The 23086-nt window shown below is 36.2% G+C and overlaps 3 protein-coding genes across 6 annotated transcripts; 2 read left to right on the forward strand and 1 right to left on the reverse strand.

Moving 5' to 3' along the window:
* Nucleotides 1-11: 11 nt before the first annotated feature.
* LOC100882375 (RNA helicase aquarius) lies at nt 12-22957 on the reverse strand. 2 transcript variants are annotated; one of them, XM_003705148.3, is made up of 16 exons: nt 22514-22957; nt 22309-22431; nt 21590-22226; nt 21342-21520; nt 5296-5409; nt 4145-4248; nt 3966-4077; nt 3693-3906; nt 3564-3612; nt 3250-3485; nt 2782-3169; nt 2473-2721; nt 2042-2399; nt 1718-1968; nt 508-1642; nt 12-427 (listed from the first exon to the last, which is right to left on the reverse strand). In XM_003705148.3, exons 2-16 carry the CDS (start codon nt 22390-22392, stop codon nt 200-202), a joined length of 4338 nt encoding a protein of 1445 aa, XP_003705196.2. In that variant the 5' UTR covers nt 22393-22431; nt 22514-22957; the 3' UTR covers nt 12-199. The 2 variants fall into 2 exon arrangements, with proteins under 2 accessions (XP_003705196.2, XP_012145202.2); XM_012289812.2 differs by lacking the exon at nt 22514-22957 and having other exon boundaries at nt 21590-22246; nt 22309-22422.
* Nucleotides 6672-17766, forward strand: LOC105663031 (G-protein coupled receptor Mth2). Of its 2 annotated transcripts, none has more exons than XM_012289807.2 (6): nt 6672-7174; nt 13885-14143; nt 14616-14987; nt 15045-15205; nt 15314-15548; nt 15788-17766. In XM_012289807.2, exons 1-6 carry the CDS (start codon nt 7123-7125, stop codon nt 15990-15992), a joined length of 1284 nt encoding a protein of 427 aa, XP_012145197.1. In that variant the 5' UTR covers nt 6672-7122; the 3' UTR covers nt 15993-17766. The 2 variants fall into 2 exon arrangements, with proteins under 2 accessions (XP_012145197.1, XP_012145198.1); XM_012289808.2 differs by having other exon boundaries at nt 6673-7174; nt 13869-14143.
* Nucleotides 18532-21295, forward strand: mthl5 (G-protein coupled receptor Mth-like 5). Of its 2 annotated transcripts, XM_012289811.2 has the most exons (3): nt 18532-18791; nt 18884-19572; nt 20064-21295. In XM_012289811.2, the coding sequence occupies exons 1-3, from the start codon at nt 18730-18732 to the stop codon at nt 20714-20716; spliced, it is 1404 nt and encodes a 467-aa protein (XP_012145201.1). In that variant the 5' UTR covers nt 18532-18729; the 3' UTR covers nt 20717-21295. The 2 variants fall into 2 exon arrangements, with proteins under 2 accessions (XP_012145201.1, XP_012145200.1); XM_012289810.2 differs by having other exon boundaries at nt 18537-19572.
* Nucleotides 22958-23086: the final 129 nt, after the last annotated feature.

Consider the following 23086-nt stretch of genomic DNA (forward strand, 5'->3'; position numbering starts at 1 on the left):
AATACATGATATATAAATTATAATGTAATATTATTTTTAATACATATACAGAATACAAATATCTTTTGATTCTATTACAATATAATTCAATATCGTGTTACTGTACAATAAATATGATTGTAATAAAAAGATGGTTATTTTCCGTAAAAACATTCGCTTATTACTATCCATACTTATTTATGAACGTACGAGTTCATTTTTAACGATCATTGTCTTCGCTTTCTGAAACTGGGTCTTCTACTAAATTTTTTATTAATTCAAATTTTGGTTCTATATTTTCTGGTTTGACAGTCGACTGTTCATCATCTGGTTGATTAAATTCTTCGTCGTCTGTGTCGTCGTCAGCTCCTGGATGAACAGGCACTTTATGATTTGGACTATTGGGTTGTTGTACCATGCCTGGTTTCTGCCACGCCTTTTGTGATTCCTGTAATTCATGATTAAAGATTCGATAATTATCTGCTGATCAGTCATGATCTAAATAGATATGAAAAAATGTGAACTTACTTTCATACCACTAACTTTTTCTATGTAATAATCATAGACAAATTTAGCCATATGTGGCATATCTTCAATTTCCATTGGTGGAGTAGATGGAATTTCATCGTTGAGTCTTTCAGTGGGATAATGTTCTTGTGGAAGAAGTTGCAACTTTAGTGGTCGTTGCATTAGTTGAGCAAATGCAGGTGTTAATTCAAAACAGTTCTTAAAGAGAGATACTCTTGCAAAAACATAAAGACCGAGACGTGCTCTTGACATAGCAACCACTAAACGGCGTGCATCCCTTAAGTGACCTACAGCACGAGTTTTTACGAGAGATAACAATATATAATCATTTTGTTGACCCTGGTATTTGTCAACTGTCGTTACTTTGTTCGGTCGACCTATCAAAGGATTACTGGCACATCTTATATTTATTACGTCTCTTATTAAATGTTTTTGTCCGTTGTACGTTGTCAATATACTGATCTTGTCAGCTGGATAACCAAGAAGACGCATGTACATGAATACAGCTACGCAATATTCAGCCTCAGCAAGATTTTGATAAAAGTAAGCACTGGGTTCGCTTTCTCCGACTCCGTTGAAATCTTCCACATTGATAAGCTGAAAGTCATAGAGAAATCCAGCGTTTGCCACAAGATACTCTGAACTCTTTTCCACATGTGTTAGATTGCCTAATTTTTTGTATCTCCAATTATAGAGATTACAGATGCTAGGTCTTGCACGACCTTGACCATCAAGGTCAACTGTGGGGACACCCAACCGGACGAATCTTGCAAAAAGGGATTGTTCCATGTTTGAATACTTTTGAAAGGCCATGTTTTTAATGACTGGTGGAAGCTGATGGTGATCTCCTATCATTATCCAACGTTTCAATCTGTTATATCCATCTTGTGGATTCTGTAGCAACAATGGTATAAAAGTTTCTATTTCTAAAATTTGTGCAGATTCTTCCATAAGAATATTATCATATTTAAATCCCATATCTACGAGTTCACGTCTTTTAAGTGCAGCATGAGTACACGTCATAGCAATAACTTTAGCTTCTTTAACTAATAAATATTTTGATCTGTCCAAACCAGATCTTAATAATTCGAAAGCTCTAAATTCTTCTAATTGAGCGAAAATCCGTTCAATATACCTGCAAACATATTTAATTAAAATTTAATAAAAAATGTGCTTCGTTACATACAATATCACATTTATATAAATTTACCGGAAACAACTTCGTGCTATTTCGAGATCTTCTTCAAACGTATTACGTTTAAATAATGGCTTTGGCGCATTGTCGAAAAATTTGTGAAACGGAAATTCCTCATCGATAATGTAAGCAGGAGGTGGGTTATTTCCTAGTCTTTGTTTAATTCTGGTTTCAAACCGTTCCCACCTTGCTAATATTTGATACATAAAAAAGTGTCCCGCTGTTTCACATGTATATGCCACATCACCTTTTACATTTAATGACTCCTAAAAGCAAATTTTTACATGCATTCAAAAAAGGAGGATACGCAGGATACTGGCTACATTACAAATTACAAACCTGTAATCTTTGAACTTCCATTAACAGATCCAAACGTTTAGCTAAGACATAGTTAACTCTACCATATCTACTGAAATCTTTTTCAGTCTCTAACGCTTCTTCTCCGTGACCTAGACGTAATAAATGTCTTTCATCGATATCAAGCGCCATAATTTTTTCAAACAGCTGATTAAGTGCCTGATTCGAGTGTGTAACTATAAGCGTCCTTTGATTGGGGAAGTTGTGATAAAGATTAGAAATGATCTGAACAGCAACATCAGTCTTTCCTGTACCAGGTGGACCAACAACGAGCGTTAATCCTGGTTGCATGCCAGCACGAATAGCTTCAACTTGTGTCGGTGTGAAAGGAATTTGATTCCTGTAACATAATTATAAAATGACATTAAAGAGATATGAAATCTTTATTTCATAAAAAATAATTCTTTACATACTTCTTAGGCTCATTAGCTTTGTAAGGACCTCGACTAGGCGGTACATGAGGTTCGACTCTGATCACTTTTCTGATGGGCTCATTATTATGTTTAGCTAGCACATCTTCGAACGTTAAACGGAATGGTCGCACCAATTTTGCTTCATCATCAGTAGAAATTTCAATTTCATGTTGAGGGAAACTAGATCTTAAGTGATCTATGTCGAGGAATGTGTCGTTAAAGTCCATTGTTGGAATTTCATTTGACATCCTGTACAATAAAAATATATATTAGCCAGTAATTTAATTAGTTTTGTATAAGATAACATACCTTGAATAGCGGGCTGCTCCAGGATCACCATACCCAAGAATAATATCATGGAGCCAATCAGGAACAACGCATTCCGTATTCATGAGTTCTCTTATGGTCTCTAATACTGCTTTGAAATTATTCTCTTTCGGCTTACGCCTCATTATAATATTAAAGCTCTCGTACACATCTTCACCGCCGTGACTAGCATTGTCCATATCGATTCTGTATTGATTGGAATCCAACCACACCCTATATGTTCGAGTATCGCCAGGCAAGATCGGCCGTGGTTCAGGACCATCTTCGATTACTCTACCGTTTGAATCTAGCATACCTTCGACTTCACATCCTCGAACCGTAGTCAATCCAACTTGTGGAACGAAAGGTAGTTTGTGACTATATTTTGTACCTGTACATGTAAATGTATTACATCATCATAGTTTTAATTGCACAAGTAAGATCTACGTGATGTAATTAATAATAGTATACCAATCGGGTTCTGAGGCTTCACCGTGATTAAAAAACAGACATCGTGTTTACGAAGGTTCTCCCATTCGGACTTTATTTCTTTGCGAACGCTCAAATTTATAGTGACATCAGCGCGAACTCGGGATGGTCTTTTCTCTCCAATATTAGGTTTCGCTACTTCAACTACAGCGAACTGCGTGATCGGCTGAGCCATTCTAGCCCAGCCACCGAAATAAACACCTCCATCTTCGGCACGCCTACATTAAAAAATAATTAATACCTCTATACGAATCTAAACTAGAAGGATAAGGTTCTTCTTCGAAAAAATGACGTACCATGGACTCAACCTGCTCACAGCATCCTCTATATCCTGGCGTATTTCATCTACAATAAATAATTGATACTATTCTTTAACTATATAAATATATTTTTGCATTCTACATATTCAAAGTATTTATACGTACAGGTAGATTCAAGTCGAAAAAGATTGAAGTTCCTCAACAAATAATCATGCAAAGTAAGAAACTGTAAATTTAACTTCGGCAATGCTAAACATCCTTCGCCAGAGAAGTACTCTGTGGGCACGATACTTTCGTTCCAAATAATTTCCTCTGTCGGATAAAGTGGCATCTCATTCAGCTCCTCCAACTGAGACGCTCTACGCTCATGCCGAGAAATCTGAAATTTTTATCCATTACTCGACAAATCTACATCATTAGATTTCACTCGTTACTTACCAATAACTCCTGAAGAAACTCCACATCGTAACGATACCAATTCTCCTCTTTCTCTCGTTCTTCAGATGGTACCAAGCTGAGATAACTAGCTATGGATCTCAACTTCTCCTGACTGAAAGCGAAACATATTCAATATATGCAAAATGATTTTAAAAGATATAAACAACGATTAATATTACCTGAGCAAAACGAAATGTTTGTAAAGAGCCTCCCTCGTGTCGACACTCGCCACATTTGCCAGTGCAAAACTCCTCAAGTCTGGGAACTTCGCGAAAACTGCTTTCTGCGCATAGTTTGAATTTTATTTCTTGGTTTATACTTTCTTATTCCTTTGGCTTTAGTATGTGAAGGCCTACCCTAACGACAATGTCGATGACTTCACATGTGACATAGGGTAATCATGTGCATGTACAGTGTAGTCTCGCTATATGACCTTGCATGGAACTGCATGAGAGTGTGAAAGGGTTATGCAAACTTAACTAATTTTATTGCTGGTTGAGTGTAGGGAGATCTGATGTTCTGGGGATGTGGGGATCTAGGGTTGGTGGGGTTTAGAGGATATGGGGATTTGGAGATCTGGAAATGTGAGGATGTGAGGATGTGGGGATTTGGGGATGTGAGGATTTGGGGATTTGGAGATCTGGAGATGTGAGGATTTGGGGATGTAAGGATTTGGGGATGTGAGGATTTAGGGATGTGAGGATTTGGAGATGTGAGGATTTGGGGATGTGAGGATTTGGGGATGTGGAGACTTAGGAATATGGGAATCTGGGAATGTGGGAATCTGGAGATGTGGAGATTTAGGGATATGGGAATCTGGGAATGTGGGAATCTGGAGATGTGAGGATTTGGGGATGTGGGGATTTGAGGATGTGAGGATTTGGGGATGTGGAGATCTAGGGATGTGGGAATCTGGGAATCTGAGGATCTGGGGATGTGGAGATTTAGAGATGTGGGAATCTGGGAATGTGGGAATCTAGAGATGTGAAGACCTGAGGATGTGTAGATCTGGGGATGTGGAGTTCTGAAAATATGGAGATCTGTGAATGTGGAGATATGAAACTGTAGAAATCCAAGAATATGGAAAGCTAGCAAAATGTAGGGATGTAAGTATATATGAATCTGGACAATGTGGTATAAAAAAGAGTCACATAGTGAGACTTCTACCGTACCCATATCACTACATATAGGCATCCCTACCAACTCATTTAATAATTACATATAAACAAATATTAGCCCGATTACATAAAAATCGACACGAAACGCAACCCCCCTCTCCCACACAAGCTTCACCCCCGCAATTTCGACAGAATTCCAAACTGTGTTATACCTGAAGAGAAGTGATTTTGGTGTAATGCAACTGTGTCATATCATGATCCGTAAGAGGGTCCCCGCTTTCTTCATTAATTTCAAACCTGGCGTAAAACTTCAACATCTCCAGCAACTGCAAACAATAATTCAAACATTAACCAGTATGCAAAGTACTGAAACATTATGAGTAACAAGTTATCGTAGTTTATCTATCAATGATTTCCGTAATGTTGTACTTTATCTTCCACATACTTCCTCGCGTACAATTTGTATGCGTTATGATACTGGTTTAATAGTTTTGACGCATCTAATAGCTAACCACGTAGCATTTTAAAACCTGTTTATTAACTTTTTAAGAATTATTTTGCAAGGCACGAATGATTCTTCGTGGCGAGAATTTAAGTCGAAGTGCAAGTCGTGTATCATTAGTCTGACTAATCAAAGTAAAATAAAGTCGTTGTTAATCAAGGTTACGCAATTACTCAATTTCATCTCATAGAGTAAGCAAGGTTACTCGATTAGGTTTATTTCAATCTTCACCTTAACGAATAACACTCAACTGATCGTTGCGAAATTTCATCGCAAAATTTATCTGCCTATATTTGGAGCGTAACGATTATTAAATGAGACTGAATTAACGCTGTTTTGGTTTCGAAATTCTACTTCATTAAAGATTAGGAGTAAATCATGGCGGAGTATATTCTATTTTTGTTTATTCATTTTGGAAGGATACTCGAGGTGTTAGGGACATGTTAGGGCAATATTAGAGGCATTGTTTATTGTTATATATATTTTATTGATACACTGATAATATCGTTAAAATACTATTATTCAAATTTAACCTAAAATGGTATTCTATCAAGGTATTCTACCTCTAAATTTTAAGAACAATTTGAACGACAAAATTATACGTAACATCATATCTCGATAATTTATCGATATGACTGAAGAATGTTAGGGCAATGTTAGGGGCACATCGTTATACTACATCTTATTGATACACTGATAATATCATTAAAATATTATTCTTCCAATTTGACCTAAAATGGCATTCTATCAAGGTATTCTACCTCTAAATTTTAAGAATAATTTGAACGACAAAATTATGTATAACATCAATATCTAATTTATCGATATGACTGAACAAAGTCATGAGTAATGAATTGCAAAACCAGTTGCAATTAGAAGACAATCAGTGCAGTGAAATGTTTTTAAACGGCTTTGTTGAAATAAAAAGATTGATAGTTTGAAGATTATTTAGGTTCGAAGCAGATCGGAACCCCAGTGAGAAACAGGGTGAAGGAATCATGCGTGAATCCGTTCAACGAGAATGCGGTCCCCTCGTAAAGAGATAAAAAAGACATAGTATATAACATGGCCGTGGTGAACCGTGAGCCAGAAACGCGACACAGTGGGAGAGGATCGTTGCTATCTCTGAACGGGTAGTTCATCATCAATGCTTTATCCACGATTGTTTCAGTTCCACGCGAAGCGCAAGTGTGTCAACGTGCATCATTCACGATTTATTCGTCGTTTCTCAAACGAAGGTTGAACGGAGGATAAAAGGTGACTCCAGAGCTAGTAGCTCGCAATCGGTTCGTGATAGCGTTTGAAGTTCAGAGTGAAAGAAAAGTATTAGAATTTTGAATTGTAAAAAGAGATACAGTGAAATTTTGCAGTGATTTAATATTCGATCAGAATTTGCAAATGAATTATTCATTGATTTATTCGTCTAATTATTCCCATCATATGACGGTGTAAACCACCGGTGATTGATGTGATTGTTCGTCGAAATTCGTTGAAAACAAACTTGTCTTGTGAAATGCGGTAACAAACATCGGAGATAATGTCGTTGGACGTGATCAGCAGCAGGTACTTGGGCACGTTGCCAGTCAAAGGTGGGTAAAACTGACGTTCGAATCCCTTTTTGGTCGGTTTGCTTTCGGTCTTTAGGTTAGTGATTGAAAACAACACTAAATGATAGAAAAGTGATGAACGGAGCTGGGGATAGTTCGACTATTCAATGTTTTCGAGTTGAATATTTAGTAAGTTTAAATATAGATTCGCAAGATTTGTATTTGGAATATGAAAATGAAAAGTGTTATACATGAGGATGTATACTTGTAAATCAGTAGATTTCTATATGTTGCTGTATTTTTGAGACAATATATTTTATTAGATAACTATGTGGCAGATTCATGATATTTTGTAGGGACGTAGATCACCCAAATTCCCTAGATCCCAGATCCCCAAGATTTGTGGATTTTCTAAATCCCACAAATTCTCTAGATTCTCCAAATTCCCAAATCCGCAAAATTCCCTATATCCCAAATCCCCAAAATTCCCCAGATTCCCTAAATTCCACTAATTTTCCAAATTTCCTAGATTCCCCAAATTCCAATAATTTTCCCAATTCCCTAGATTCCCCAAATTCCCGGAATTCTCCAGATTCCCCAAATTCCCCAAATTTCCAAATCTCTTAATTTCCAAATCCTCCAAATCCCCCAATTTCCCCAGATTCCCCAAATTCCAATAATTTTCCAAATTCTCCAAATTCCCAAATCTCCAAAATTCCAAATCCTCAAATTCCCGAATTCCCAAATTTCCAAATTTCCAAATTTCCAAATTTCCAAATTTCCAAATTTCCAAATTTCCAAATTTCCAAATCTCCAAATTTCCAAATTTCCAAATTCCCAAATTCCCAAATTTCCAAATTTCCAAATTCCCAAATTCCCAACTTCCCAACTTCCCAAATTCCCAAATCCCCAAATTCCCAAATTCTCAAATTTTCAAATTCCCAAATTTCCAAATTCCCAAATTCCCAAATTTCCAAATTTCCAAATTCCCAAATTCCCAACTTCCCAACTTCCCAAATTCCCAAATTCCCAAATCCCCAAATTCCCAAATTCTCAAATTTTCAAATTCCCAAATTTCCAAATTCCCAAATTTCCAAATTTCCAAATTTCCAAATTTCCAAATTTCCAAATCTCCAAAATTCCAAATCCTCAAATTCCCAAATTCCCAAATCTCCAAAATTCCAAATCCTCAATTTCCCAAAATTCCAAATCCTCAAATTCCCAAATTTCCAAATCCTCAAATTCCCAAATTTCCAAATCCTCAAATTCCCAAATCTCCAAATTCCCAAATTTTCATATCCCCAGAACCCTAAAACCCTAGATCCCCTACTAAGACACCTAATGCAAACATTTCACAATATATTTAGAACCGTTTCTCATAATATTTCATTTATATCTCTCGTGTTTAAATGCACGTTTACGATGACACATCAATAACGATTTCCATTAAAATCAAATTTCCTAATGACCTTTGTAACGCCCAGTTAACAACAGGTGATTATAAGAATATATATTTTGTTTGTCAGTGTTTAATTCTTATTTTAAAACCAAGCTTAATATAAACTCTACGGTTGGGAAAGATATTTTTTTATCGCATTGCATACATATGCACCTTTGGGAATTGAAACGGGGAAATGGGATAATAATATAAAATCGAAAACGGTTCGAAAGGTCATCAGAATGCTTAATATATGACGTATTATTGACTGAAGATCAACTTGAAGAGCATTCTTTTGTTATAGAGTACGAAACGTGGATGCATAATGTCATTTAGTTATCGCGAAGCCGGTTCTTCTCTTAAAAAAGAGGTGCTGATTCTTATGGTAGTAATAAATTTTTTAGTTGTCTAGGTGTGCTATCAATATTCATATTACATTGTTTTATGCAATTTTTAGTTCGAATGTTTGAAGTCTTATATGTGAATAAGATTAATGAGTATATACATTCGTAAGTTTTCACGTTATCAAATTTCTACGTCTTCAAATTCCTAACTTCACGAATTTGCAACTTCTCAAATTTCCATATCCCCAAATTTCTATATCCACGAATTTCCAAATCCCCGAATCCCCAAATCCCCAAATTCCCTAAATTCTCCAAATCTCCAAATTTCACAAATTCCCTAAATTCTCCAAATCTCCAAATTCCCCAAATTCCCCAAATTCCCTAAATTCTCCAAATCTCCAAATTTCCCAAATTCCCTAAATTCCCTAAATTCCCCAAATCCCCAAATTTCCCAAATCCCCAAATCTCAAAAATCCCCAAAACTCCAAATTCCCCAAATTCCCTAAATTCTCCAAATCTCCAAATTCCCCAAATTCCCTAAATTCTCCAAATCTCCAAATTCCCTAAATTCCCTAAATTCCCCAAATCCCCAAATTTCCCAAATCTCCAAATCCCCAAAACTCCAAATTCCCCAAATTCCCTAAATTCTCCAAATCTCCAAATTCCCTAAATTCCCCAAATCCCCAAATTTCCCAAATCCCCAAATCCCCAAATCTCCAAATCTCCAAATCCCCCAAATTCCCTAAATTCTCCAAATCTCCAAATTCCCCAAATTCCCTAAATTCCCCAAATCCCCAAATTCCCCAAATCCCCAAATCCCCAAATTCCCCAAATTCTCCAAATTTACGTCGAAAACTCCTCAACACCTAACAACTCTAATTGCAACCACAAAATGACTCTATCGACGTTAAAAGACTTGACAGTAATTTGTACGACTATTTCGACAATGACGAGCGTTGAAAAGAAACACAATTTAATCACGATAATTCGTAACCTAGTTTAACATAGACTGTGTGTAGATATGCATCATGAAACGGTCAAATTGAAGCGAAGAAGGGATGCTTCTGTTAACAAGATGCTCTCTTTATGCTCAATGCCTGCACACATTTTTCTATTCAGCCACATGCATATGTACATCCTCTCGTGTGTTCTTTTATTTTTCACGATTACATCTCGACATTTACACGTCCGTCAATTCAATTCATTCAATTGCATACGTGTTGCTAGAGCAACGTTATATTTACAAACCGTTATTAGACGCTTTTTGTTATACTTTTTGTTGGATGTCGGGTGCAGTATGTGTTCACTTGCGGAATTAGTTTCGATTCATTTTAGATTCTTTAATTCTCAAGTTTAGGGGTTTTCTAATTTTCAAATGGGGAAGTTATCAAATTTCTAAATTGTCAAATTACCAAATTACCAAATTACCAAATTTTCCAATTTTCCAAATTTTCCAAATTTCCAAATTACCGAATTTCCAAATTCCCAAATTTCCACATTCCAATTTTCCAAATTTTCCAAATTTTCCAAATTTCCAAATTACCGAATTTCCAAATTCGCAAATTCCCAAATTCCCAAATTCCCAAATTTCCAAATTCCAATTTTCCAATTTTCCAAATTTTCCAAATTACCAAATTTCCATATTTCCAAATTTCCAAATTACCGAATTTCCAAATTCCCAAATTCCCAAATTCCCAAATTCCCAAATTCCAATTTTCCAAATTTTCCAAATTTCCAAATTCGCAAATTCCCAAATTCCCAAATTCCCAAATTTCCAAATTCCAATTTTCCAATTTTCCAATTTTCCAATTTTCCAAATTTTCCAAATTTCCAAATTTCCAAATTACCAAATTTCCAAATTCGCAAATTCCCAAATTTCCAAATTCCAATTTTTCAATTTTCCAATTTTCCAAATTTCCAAATTCCCTAGTTCACCAAATTCACCAAATCCTCTAGATTCCCCAAATCCCCCAAATTTCTCAGATTTTCCAAATCCCCCAAATTTCTCAGATTCCCCAAATCCGCCAGATCCCCAAACCCCCCATTTCTAAAATTCCCTAGATTCGCCAAATCCCTAACTTCTCCCAATTCCCAAAATCCCCTAGATTCCCCGAATCCCCAAATTCCCTAGATTCCCCAAATCCCCCAAATTTTCCAAATTCCTTAGATTTCCAAAATTCCCAAATTCCCCGAATTCTCCAAATTCCCCAGATTCCCTGAATTCTCCAGGTTCCCCGATAAAATGCAATATAACAAGAGTTACTTCTGCTTCAAAATCTCCATCAAGATTTTAAGCAACGAGGAAAAATAACACCGTACATTCAAGCCGCTTTGTAATTTCTAAAATTCCTACCCAATCGCGTAATACGCGTAATTTATAATCGGCCGAGATAACGTTGTTTTTCGTACAAAATAAAAAGCATAAAGCGCATCTATGAATACCGATTCCTTTTACCGGGCTTTGATACATTTTTTGTACTGCCTACGTCAATCAGCCCGGCGAAAAAAATAAGCACAGAAAACTTTTCTTTCGGGGTGCCTCGCGTGATGCAATCAGTATTTCAGCCTGAAAGACGCCGAGCAACTGCACCGAACATTCAAGCTATTTCTAACAGATAATTTACTGGGGAAAAAGAAGATCTTGAAAGATGTCTGTGTGCCAATTGATTGCGAGCTGTCTTCGATGAACGGAGCTTCTAAACGTATTTTGCAGTATCTGAAATAATGTTCAACAATGTTTCATAGTCCACATTTTATCGTGATAATAAAATCCTAAGATGATCGAATGGTAAAATGAGCCGTAAAGCCTTCGTGAACTTTCGACCGTGGTTGTAAAGTTTTTGTTCGAATAATTCGAAAATGATTTCGAGAGGAAATATCGGGAAGCTTAATAAAATTGAACGTATGGGTACACGTTTAATACGGCACTGATTACACGGAAAAAATAACAATATTTTTGCAATACTCCCTATCTTATCACGACGAGTTAATCATTTTTTATAAATATATTATTTACATCAGTTCCGTTTTAGTTCGAGCGAAATTGTTTTGGAGCATCCATGTTTTCTTTGCATTCATCGTTATCGGCGATCGACTAAATTAATAAGCAATTTCTGTCTACTTATCTCGGCGAATGTTTCTCAATGAAAATGGTGAAACTTCGAATGATATTAGTTTCGAACGGCAATGTCGATCGGTATATCAGATTTGGCAATTAGCAGCTTTAAAATGTTACTAATTATTCGCTCGATTAAAAATTTCAACCGGGTCATGTTACCGAAATATTCTTGCAAAATATGAAGTTCTGATAGCTCGGGTGTTCAAAGTTTAATTAGATTTGTGCTAATTTTAGGATGTGGGTTTCATGGTGTGAACTGTTTGTATTAATGATTTGGGTCAGCTAACTTTGTAAAGTTTGAATTAATCTTATGAGAAATTTGAGACAGTTTATGATTAATTTTGTGTGAAGTTTGAGTCAATTCTTCAGTTGATTTTATGACAAGTTTGAGTCAATTTTCAGTTAATTCTCTGACAAGTTCGAGACAATTTTCAGTTAACTCCATGACAAGTTTCAGTGAGTTTTAAATAATTTTTATGAATAACTTTCAAATTAATTTTGATCGCTTTTCGAATTAATTTTCATCATTATTAAAATTTGATCACTGTCAAAAATTTGTTCGACTACTCTTTACACAAGGATTTTATGTTTCGAGTAAAACCAGTAAAATACCCAGAAAGCTTGAAAGGCTCTCTGCTACTAGATTGACACACCCGTATCGCATATTCCGATATCAAAGAGATAAAATATTAGAAATAGCGTGGACAATCGAAGCCGTTATTCGTTAAATCCCATGTAAGCTGTTGGTAACATAAAACGCGATATAAACCTTCGATGTGCAGACTATCGGCTATAGAATCCGTGATATCTGTGTCATGGATGAGTCCGTTTCATTCTACACGATCTCGTGGTAAATCAACGCCCCCTCGTATCAACAGCACCTTAATTTCTACCTCTATCCGTTAATATGTTACACTCGAAGGTCGTAGATCTACCCCTTGTGAGACAACGCACAGAAAAATTACAAGTGTCATGAACTTTTTTTGAAAAAAATCAGTGTTAATCTTGTTAAGCTCTGGTTGAGCTATTATCGACATATGATGATAATTCGAAAATATGGGAACTAAAAATAATTTTGTATATCGTTAATATAGGAGAGAAATTCTAGTATATATTATACTGTATATGTATTAGAATTCTACAGTATATATGATATAGGTCCCAATATATGTATATGTATACTTTGTATACAGTGTATATGTTTATAGTATACATATACATGCACTATAATATAATAATAATTGCATACAGAATGTCCATAACTAGTGTAGGTCTCTGAAATGATAGCTGACGTGATTCTGAATAAAATTTCCCTTTGCAAAAATTCGATTTGAAGCTTCGTTTTTGAATTATTAAGGAAAAACGCGGACCACTCGAGCGCGGGTTGCGTGCGCAGACGCAAGACAGCTTCAAACCTAGCGGCTGAGCGCGCGTAATCCTCGCGCTCTGATTGGTCCGTGTTTTTCCTTAATAATTCAAAAACGAAGCTTCAGAGCGAATTTTTGCAAAGGGAAAAGTTGTTCAGAATCTCGAACCCCACCACCCAATTCTAGTTGCGAGACACCCTGTATTTGGAAGTTGAGGGTGTGAATATTTAACCGCTTAACCTGTATCTACCCCATTTTTGCGAAGGAAAATCTTATTCAGAATCGCGTCTACCCCCCATTTCAGGGACCTACCAGTTATGAGACACCCTGTAATCTGTAGGTAAATCGACTAGAAAGTACACGAAACGTAAAACACGCGTGAATCACGGTATCGATTCGAGTGTTCGCTTTAATCTAATCGGCGATCTGATTCCAATGAAAGCACGATAATCGATCGAATGTTGATTAGAGAATCACGCTTCCAGGATTATTATGGATCTGTTTGCTAACATGGACAATCTCGACGGGCCACGCGGTTGACGTCAATTGTTGTCCAAATGGTTCGATGTGGTTGCCTTCTGCGAACTGCAGCGATGGTACCCGGATTCAGCTCCGGTGTCCTCGTGGCAGCTATCTGATAGATCCGGAGGAATTTGCTAACGACAATTTTACCGTGGTCTACGAATACGGCAAACCGTGGTTACAATTTGTCGACTTGGAATATGGGAAAATCCCGGCAAACAGGTAAACGATTCTACGAACAAGTTTACCCGTAACTTGACAAGTTTGCACTTGATGTACAGTTAGGAACATTTCATGGACACCGCTTGCTACTATTGTGGAAATTGAAGTCAATCGATTCTTTTACCTTTGATAGTACTCTTGTTCTTATACATCTCATATACAGTCCATATTCTTATACATCTCATATACAGTTCATATTCTTATACATCTCATATACAATTCATATTCTTATACATCTCATATACAGTTCATATTCTTATACATCTCATATACAGTTCACATTCTTATACATCTCATATACAGCTAATATTCTCATACATCTCATATACAGCTCATATCCTATTCTTCCCAAAATTTAAGAAAGAACTGTACGATTTTAAAAACAAAAAATGTCTCATCTCCAAATCATGGCACAACAGCTTCACACAATATAATTCATGATCACAAACATTTAATGTGATTGGATATTTAGGTTCTGCGTTGCGAACCGAAACAACACCAAGGTTGCTCTGGTGTGCTTCGAAGAAGAAAGTTATAGCAACTCATCGATATGGAAGCACACGTTGTTCTGCATACTCAGCACCATATCGGCTGTGTTCCTGATCGCCACCATAGCCGTCTACGCGATACTACCAGAATTGAGGGAGATTCAAGACAAGGCTATGATGGCTGCCGTTTCGTCCTTGGCGGTCAGCTACATCGTTCTTTCCATTCAGAATTTGAGGGCGCAAGTGGATGGAGATTACGTGTTATGTATCTCGTTAGGATTCATTCTGTATTTCGGCTTTATATCAGTCTTTTTCTGGCTAAACATCGTGTCGTTCAACATCTGGAGGACCGTGTGGTAAGTTCGAGATGTCGCTCACACTGTCCCTGTACTTTCACAATTTCAATGTTACAGGTTTCGACATTTCATTATGAGAGATAAGCCACTTTTCATTATCTATTGTTTGTATGGATTCGGTGGACCGACATGCTTCCTGATAGTAGCATTGATAATGCATCACATCGATGGACGACACTTGAAGCCAGGTTTCGGCGAAGAAACCTGTTGGTTCAGTGGTACGATCAATATCCCAAAACAATTATCCTTTTAACTTTTCCCCGTAACACACGTGTCTACGGTTTATTCGAAGAACTATCGTTTACAGAATGCGATCTGTTTTACAGGGCCCAAACAGATGTGGGTGTATTTTTACGGGCCAATTGCCATTTTACTCGCGCTGAATGTTATTTATCTGGGATTAACGAGCTGGCGATTGTGGCATCAGTACCGCGAATGCAACGGCGGTAAATTGAAAGCTCTTCGATTCAAGTTTCTACTTTACGTCAAGCTGATATTCGTCATGGGCATCACTTGGATCTTCGAGGTACTCTCGTATGCGGATGGCTCTAAGAATTTCTGGTAACTTTCAAATTTTTACCTAATTCGAATTAAATTTTATCGTATTCGAATCTTAAGTCTTCAGACAGAAATTATTAAATTATGTTCGAATACTTCGGCTTGTGATCTGATAATTGTTCGAATATTATTCCATAATATTTCGAAGATAAGAATAAATTCGAGACTTATGAATATTCAGACGCTCTGTCTACTGCGCTTCCAATGCTTGTATTTTTAAATTCTAATTCTGAACTTTAAAGGATCCCGACCGACATCCTGAACGCGTTGCAAGGTTTCATAATATTCCTGCTATTGGTCGCCACCCGAAAACGCGTCAGGAAATTATTGGCCAAAAAACGACCTTGTGGAATTGGATTTCCAAAATCATGGACAGCCTACAAAGACGAGGAATGCGAGGACGTGGTGCTACCAGAGGAAGTCGAATTATCTCAGCAGGACTGTTAGTTTTTGCATCATTATAACAAATATGCACAATCATCATCGTTTATTATCCCTGTTAAAACATTTGATGACTATCGAACCTCGAATCATCACCTACCGTCATCGATAAATATTGATAACAAGTTCGACTGAAATAGAATTTTATTCGAACTTGTTTTTCCTAACCTGGTATTTTATTATTCAAATATTTTTTGTTCAAATTATTGTTCGAAATTAAATTTACAGTTAGTTTGAATGATGAAAGTTAGGTTAGGATTTGAATCGTAAAATTACGCATTAGATTCTATTTCAGTCTCAGCGATATTATCGATGATTAGATATCATTAAGAAATCGATAGTGTATCGATAATTGATAGCGCCGCCATCATGACACAGAAAACTTTTAAGTGCAACGCTTGCCTGAAAGTATTTAAATAAGATTAAATGTATATTCTCGTTTAGGATTAATTCGTTAATTCGCCTAGTCGTAAGAGGAGCTGATAATCAGAAATTATGACTAAATAATTATTCAAGAATCTCTATGAATATAAGCGAGAAAGCGAGAGAAGAATCATGTGTCACGTGACTGATCGTGTATTTACGCGGTCTTCTATAGATTAGGTAAAGAAAATACGCATCTCTCATTTTTTTCAAGATTCCGACTCAGCGCAATTGCACGGTTAATCGCTTTATTTTTTCCTGCCGAGACGCTTGCGTCGCACTTTCGTTCTAGTCGACTCATGCGGCATCGCTTCATAACGATTCACCTTAAATTACGCGCCTCTGACGTCTTTTAATCATTAAAAAGATACAAAACAGTCGGCGTACCGTGAACGATACACGTGTCGTGCGAAGAAGCGTTACAAAACACCGGACACTACTCTTTTTGTTTTCCTTTTTTTATCAGACGGAAAAATTTTTATCCCGTGACGTATAATTATGTGGGAACGAAAAGAAAGGGAGAATAAATATGAACAATAAGATTTTTAAGTGTCGCTTATCTCAGATACGGTGCCATTGAACAATGATTTATTTCACAGGTAATTTCAATTATCTCTCGTATTATTTCAGAATAGACGTTATCGATCTTCTATCGACAATAATTTGTCATCACTTGAAAATCATTTTTCACTGCATTTTAAATTGTATTGTAATTTATTAAATTAATTGTATTGTAATAATTAAATTGTAATTTATATGTAAATTATTTGCATTTGAAAAGACGTCGGTAAAGAAGGTATTAGTTGCGTGAAACCGTCGCGATCATTAAACAAAGCATTACGCGTAAGTAATCAAATAGACTGCTCAACGAAGACGCGATAAACGAGAGTACGTCAAAGAAACGCATCCTGCCCACGTTACCGTGAATAATGCTACAGTGAGTAACACAGAGAATCGCACGTGTGACATACGAATGCAAAGAGATGCTTTGTGCATCGATGAACGCGTGCACCGACGTGTTACTGATCAATATTTGAAGTAACGCGAAACGTGTTACAGTGAGAAACGCGAAACTTTTTTTAACGCTTAGCAACGGCGTAATACCTTTCTTTTCCCACTTCAAATCGTGAACAATTTCGTACGTCGAATTTTATATATATGATACCAAACTAATTACATTTAAGTGTTACTAGAATTTATAATCGATTTTGAAAAATACGAGAGATTAGGTTATGTCGATATAATTAATTGTATTCCTCCGATTTTAACTTTCTATGTTAAATCAACGTTTGTATATTGAAGATTTGTATAATAAAATGCCCTGTATAAATAAATGTATAAATGGTACAAGATACAAGTGAATTTCTTCGAATTTATATTTACACTTTTTTTGTGACTGCTAAATTATTCTGAATTGAATTATGAAAAGTAAAAGCGAACAGACGTGATAGTCTCAAGTCTCAAGGATCAGACGATGATGCAATATGTATGTATACGCGAAAGAACGTGTGTAAACAAAAAATCGATTCCTGCGAATTTGTCATGTGTGTATTTTGCACCGGGAGATAAACCAACGGGGTGCTGCAAACAATCGTGCTATAAATATGGCACAATAGACGTTTCGCAGAGTGCACTGTTTTTAACGTTACTGGGGAAAACAGGAAAGATGAGTGGTTGGTTTCCGACGGAAGTCTCCAATATAAAGTAAACTGTTGAAAACATGTGGAGCGTCGTAAATATCGAAAAAATTCTGTGCAGTACAGAGTAGCATATATTTTGTATATTTTCATGTCGCAATTCCCGCCAAATTTTAAAATCGAAAATACTTATTAAAAAATTCTGGAGTGCGAAAGTAAAAAATTTCACGCTTCTGGAGTCTTTGTTCTATGCGATATTTAACCTATCCATTAGTGGCAAAAACACACAATCATCGAAAGAAGGCAGCAGAGATTCATGTGTAGCGAACGAGAAAGGTAAGGATGAGTAACGGGTAGAAGGGGAAGAAGGAAAACGATGAAACTAGTCGGAGGGAAACAAAAGAGAGAAAAAGAGAGGAAACGGGCAGGCGTAAAAAGGAGAGAGTGAAGGATAGTGAAACAGAGAATGGGATGCGATGGCGGCGGGTATGGCAGGGGTAGGTCTTGCTAGGCGGGCACCCGCTGGCGGCATTTGCAGGTACGGCGATGAACAACACGGCAAAGTCTATCGCCCGTTGTGCGATGAACGAGAGTGAATAACAACGTCCTCGAAGTAACCGGTGTGGCCATCAGGAAATCGATCACCAACAACGCTAATTCGAACATAAAGAAACGGTTAACGAATGCAAATCAATGCACGGGAACGGAGAGACAACAGTGCCGATTCGATGACATGTATCATCTCGTGAGTACGCTGTTTATCATCGTCGGTACACTGGGGACGAATCATCCCCGTGTTGTTCTCGCCAGCAACAACGGTAAATCGAATTTGATCAGTGTTGCGAAGTGTTGCGAGCCCGAGGAACTTCTCGTCGACGACACGTGCACGCCATTGACGGAAACGAACGAGACGGAGTGGCGGCCGGAGTTCGTGGAGGAGAAGGTCAACGGTATTTCGAGAAGCAGGCCAATCAAGCCGAATTATCAATTGAAAATCGGAAGACCGAAGTGTCAGTCGAACGAGCATCAATGGAACGTCTACCATTCTCAATCGGGCGAAGATCGATTGGCGATATTGACCAGTGGTGTATTGCGACACTATACCACACATTTGACAAGGGGAAATTACGATCAAGGTGCTTACGGATTAGAGGATGACGATGACGATGATCTCGAGACGATTTCTAATCATCATGACTACTTGTTCGGACATTATTGCATTGATAAAGCAGTTTTAAGCAGAGATCGATTGGTAGCGACCTACGCTATGGTTTGTGTGCCCAACGTAATTGTCAGATGGACTGATACGAATTATTTAATGAAACATGGAATTGATCCTACTTTTCACGCAATGTCGATAGCCAGTTACCTAGTCGTTGCGGTTGTCTATTTCGTCTTACCGCAACTGCGTGATCTCGTGGGAAACATGATAACTAGTATGACTCTGTGCCTTATTGCCGGTCAATGTGCCTCTACAGTTCGAATCTTCACGGAATTTGGCAATCACGTCAGTTTTATGGTTGCCGGTACGAAATGCATTCTCTAAAATTATTTATAATTTCTTTACATGAATTTATGAGGGGATATTAGCCTCGAAAGATGAGTTTTCATTCACTATATGCACGTTGGCTCTGATTGGTTTAGCGGACTTCGTAACTAAAGGTAACGCGCATGCGGTCTTACGATGACTGCGACGCTGAGTGCGTTAGTAACTTTTTATTTGATATGCAATCTTATTGCATGGTCAATGGAAGGTATGGCTAATTTCAGTAGGTTTCCTACCACGCATTTTGCACTTCGAGTTATATATACGGTGAACAAAATATACGAATAACGATAAGAGATGTGATTCGATACAATATTCTTAGTTACGATGCAAATAATGAATTAAAACTTGTCGAAGGACAAATGATATTCCCTCCTATTAAAGAAAAAAATGGATGCAACATTAATTTCAGATATTCTACCTAAATCTACTGGATTATTACGAAAATATTTATATTTCTTTTTTTTGCAGATACCGTAATGTATGTCTCGTTGCTTGCTGCATTTTTTTGGCTCAACGCTTTGGGTTATTACGTATGGAGTACTTTTCGTTCACGCAATGTGTTTCTACGAGTGACTGACGGCAGAAAATACTGTTATTATTCTTCGTACGTTTGGGGTTCAACAGTTTGTATAGCGGGAACAGCAATTTTTGCGCATTTTGCTTTAGAAACTAATAAACCCACGATCGGTGGAACGTTGTATCCACCGCAAGAAACTATTGGTTGGCTCGGTATTTCCATGATATTCACGTCCATCGCGTTTACGATAATCATTGATCTATCTTTTGTATTGACGACCGCGAATAGAATAAAACGAATGAGCACGTATGGTCGAATTCATCATAAAATGAAATACAGCTTTAGGATGTTCGTTTTCTTGTTTGCTATAATGAGTATGGGTTGGTTATCGCTGTTGCTGTCACGATTGAATTATAACGCACTTGTATATTGTCATATCGTTATTAATCTTCTGCAAGCCATTTCTATACTATATGTTTGCGTGTTTGGACAAAGAAGAGTTACATTTTTACTTGGTAAAACGTGCAATTGCTGTAATTCTGAAGATAACATTGAAGGGCTCGATTGGGGGGAAGAAATGATTGCCATTAACGCGGGATATTAAGATTCTACCTATTGCATATTTTATACTCTTAAAATATACATATCAAGCCACATGAGTTAAACTGATCATAATTCTAATTCTGACATATGCAAAGAAGTGCATTATCAGTTATATAAACAGTATTAAGTATATCATGAAGTTAATATCAAAAAGCATGACAATTATAAAAATTAAAAAAGACTATAATTCTATATGTATGAATTTTAGTATATCAAGAAGATATTGCACAAAGCCTTATTTAATTACAAGAATTCATAAAACTATTGGAACTTGAAATATTGATTTTAATATTTAGCGTTTATGGTTCTATGTGCCTTGAAACTAAATGACTTCTGCCTTATCAAAAATTTGCACTTATTGATGCAAAATAAATTTATAAAAAATGTATATGTAAATAAGATTTTATAATTGCTGTCATTATGTATTGTCATATACATCATTTCATGGCAAGAATACATGAACTTTTAGATTTTTTACCTTTAGGATATTCATCTAGTATTTATATTTGTATAGATCTGACTTTTGTATAAATGATGTGTCATTTTCATAAAATCAAGTTTAATATACCCTTTTAAAGTATATTAGATATTTTTATTTATCTTAAAGAACTTAAAATACAACTTACCTGACCAAACAATCCTCCTTCAGGTCGATGTAACAAATTAGATAGCTGACATCGTACTACCAAGTGGCAATCATCCATAACAGTATTAAAGAAACGTCTAGTTGGTAATAAGGCCTCCAAATCTATTATCAGTTCGAGAAACCTCTCACAATACCTCACTTTATCAGATAAAAGTGGCCCTATAAAGAAAAAGATACCAAATTATAAGACTGTAAAAAAATATTTGATTACATACTGATTTATCTTACCATCTTTTGAAATTGTTTCTAGTATTGTCATAAATTTAATCATTAGTCTGTGTAAGAATTTGCGATCCCATTCCAGTCTTTCTTTACACTCAGGATTATCTTTCTTCCTTATCACTTTCCAATATTTTCTCCATTTTGGATATTTTCTAAATTCTAATTCTCTACGGCCTTGCTGTAGTGAAATCCACATAGATAAAGATACAAGCCTTTTTACTTGTTCTCGAACTAATGATACCTCCATAGAATTAAAGCAGTGATTTAGAAAAACAATCAAGGCAGTCTGTTCTTTTAAATCAAAGTCCATTATACTCTCTTCAAGACATGCTTCCAAAACTTTTTGGAAAAATTCTGGGAAATGTTCTGGATTCTTTTCAAATGCTTCCCAAACTTGCACACGTTCTCGAAATTTTTCATTCACCATAACAACAATGGACATTGTATGAGCACGAGTAGCAGTTTTTGCATCATAGTTTGGCCACAGGAAGTTTTCTAAACATTGACTAAACTCTAGCATCATAATTCTTCGAATGGAAAACTTAGAGGCACATATCTCTTGAACATAAATATCTTCTACTATTTGAGGATTAAAAGGAAGATGTGAATCCATTGTGTGTGGTGCCCAATATTTATTTGCAAGCTGAAATAAATATCTTTATTCTTTACCAAAGATAATATAAGTCCAAAATTGATAAAGTAGCAGCATCATTTATAATAAATACCTGAGTTATTCGGTCAGCATTAATCTGTTCCACTGTTGGAGCAGGATTATTGCTTTTGACCATTGTACCGTTTTGGTTTTCCATGGTAATTGTTTATTAATTACTGAATGTTTATAATACAACCTGAAACATTAAGGTTAAAAGTTGAACGTCACATCCATTAAATTATGAACTATATACATACAGAATGAAATCGACTGCTTACACATTTGAATTATAACACGAAGTATTAAATTATTTTCATTCTAATTCTATATAAAATAAAATTTGCACTTCGTACAATTAATTATATTCGCTACTATCAACCACACATGTCTTCATACAAAGCTTTTATATTTTGTAGCGAATCGTTTTAGAGCTTTTCATTGGTTGTGAAAACTTTCCGAGGTTTATACCACGTGGGTCAAAAGTATTATTTTGAGAGAGAATGTACATAAAGTGCCAAATGAGTTTTCGCTTATACTGCGCAGGTTTATTCTGATTGGCTATAGCATGACAAAAGTTCAAAAATTTCAAAATTCTGTAGTCCCAAAGTTCAAAAATCCTAAAATTTCAAAGTACTAGAGTGCCAAAATGCCAAAATCCTGTAGGTATAAATTGTAATTTTGAAGTTTCAAAGTCACAAACTCAAAAAATTCTACTATTTGTATATCTTTGTTCGCCATGTAGATAATCACCTGACTGGCAGCACTATATGGTAAGGAATCTTCTGAACATAGTCGAGATGCGCAGAAATTACCACGATTTTCTCGCGAAACAATTCTAAATAATTGGTAGG

This window comes from Megachile rotundata, chromosome 10, assembly GCF_050947335.1.
Source record: "Megachile rotundata isolate GNS110a chromosome 10, iyMegRotu1, whole genome shotgun sequence".
Taxonomy (NCBI): domain Eukaryota; kingdom Metazoa; phylum Arthropoda; class Insecta; order Hymenoptera; family Megachilidae; genus Megachile; species Megachile rotundata.

What these genes read in the sequence shown, in the direction of transcription:
- mthl5 (XM_012289810.2), top strand. Translation starts at nt 18,780, where the DNA reads ATGTATCATCTCGTGAGTACGCTGTTTATCATCGTCGGTACACTGGGG. An exon ending in CGTCAGTTTTATGGTTGCCG is followed by an intron (nt 19,573 to 20,063) that starts GTACGAAATGCA and finishes TTTTTTTTGCAG; the next exon opens with ATACCGTAATGTATGTCTCG.
- LOC105663031 (XM_012289807.2), top strand. Translation starts at nt 7,123, where the DNA reads ATGTCGTTGGACGTGATCAGCAGCAGGTACTTGGGCACGTTGCCAGTC. An exon ending in GGGCACGTTGCCAGTCAAAG is followed by an intron (nt 7,175 to 13,884) that starts GTGGGTAAAACT and finishes TCACGCTTCCAG; the next exon opens with GATTATTATGGATCTGTTTG. An exon ending in GGGAAAATCCCGGCAAACAG is followed by an intron (nt 14,144 to 14,615) that starts GTAAACGATTCT and finishes TTGGATATTTAG; the next exon opens with GTTCTGCGTTGCGAACCGAA.
- LOC100882375 (XM_003705148.3), bottom strand. Translation starts at nt 22,392, where the DNA reads ATGGAAAACCAAAACGGTACAATGGTCAAAAGCAATAATCCTGCTCCA. An exon ending in GAAGCCTCAGAACCCGATTG is followed by an intron (nt 3,170 to 3,249) that starts GTATACTATTAT and finishes TTACATGTACAG; the next exon opens with GTACAAAATATAGTCACAAA. An exon ending in AAAAAGTTAGTGGTATGAAA is followed by an intron (nt 428 to 507) that starts GTAAGTTCACAT and finishes CATGAATTACAG; the next exon opens with GAATCACAAAAGGCGTGGCA.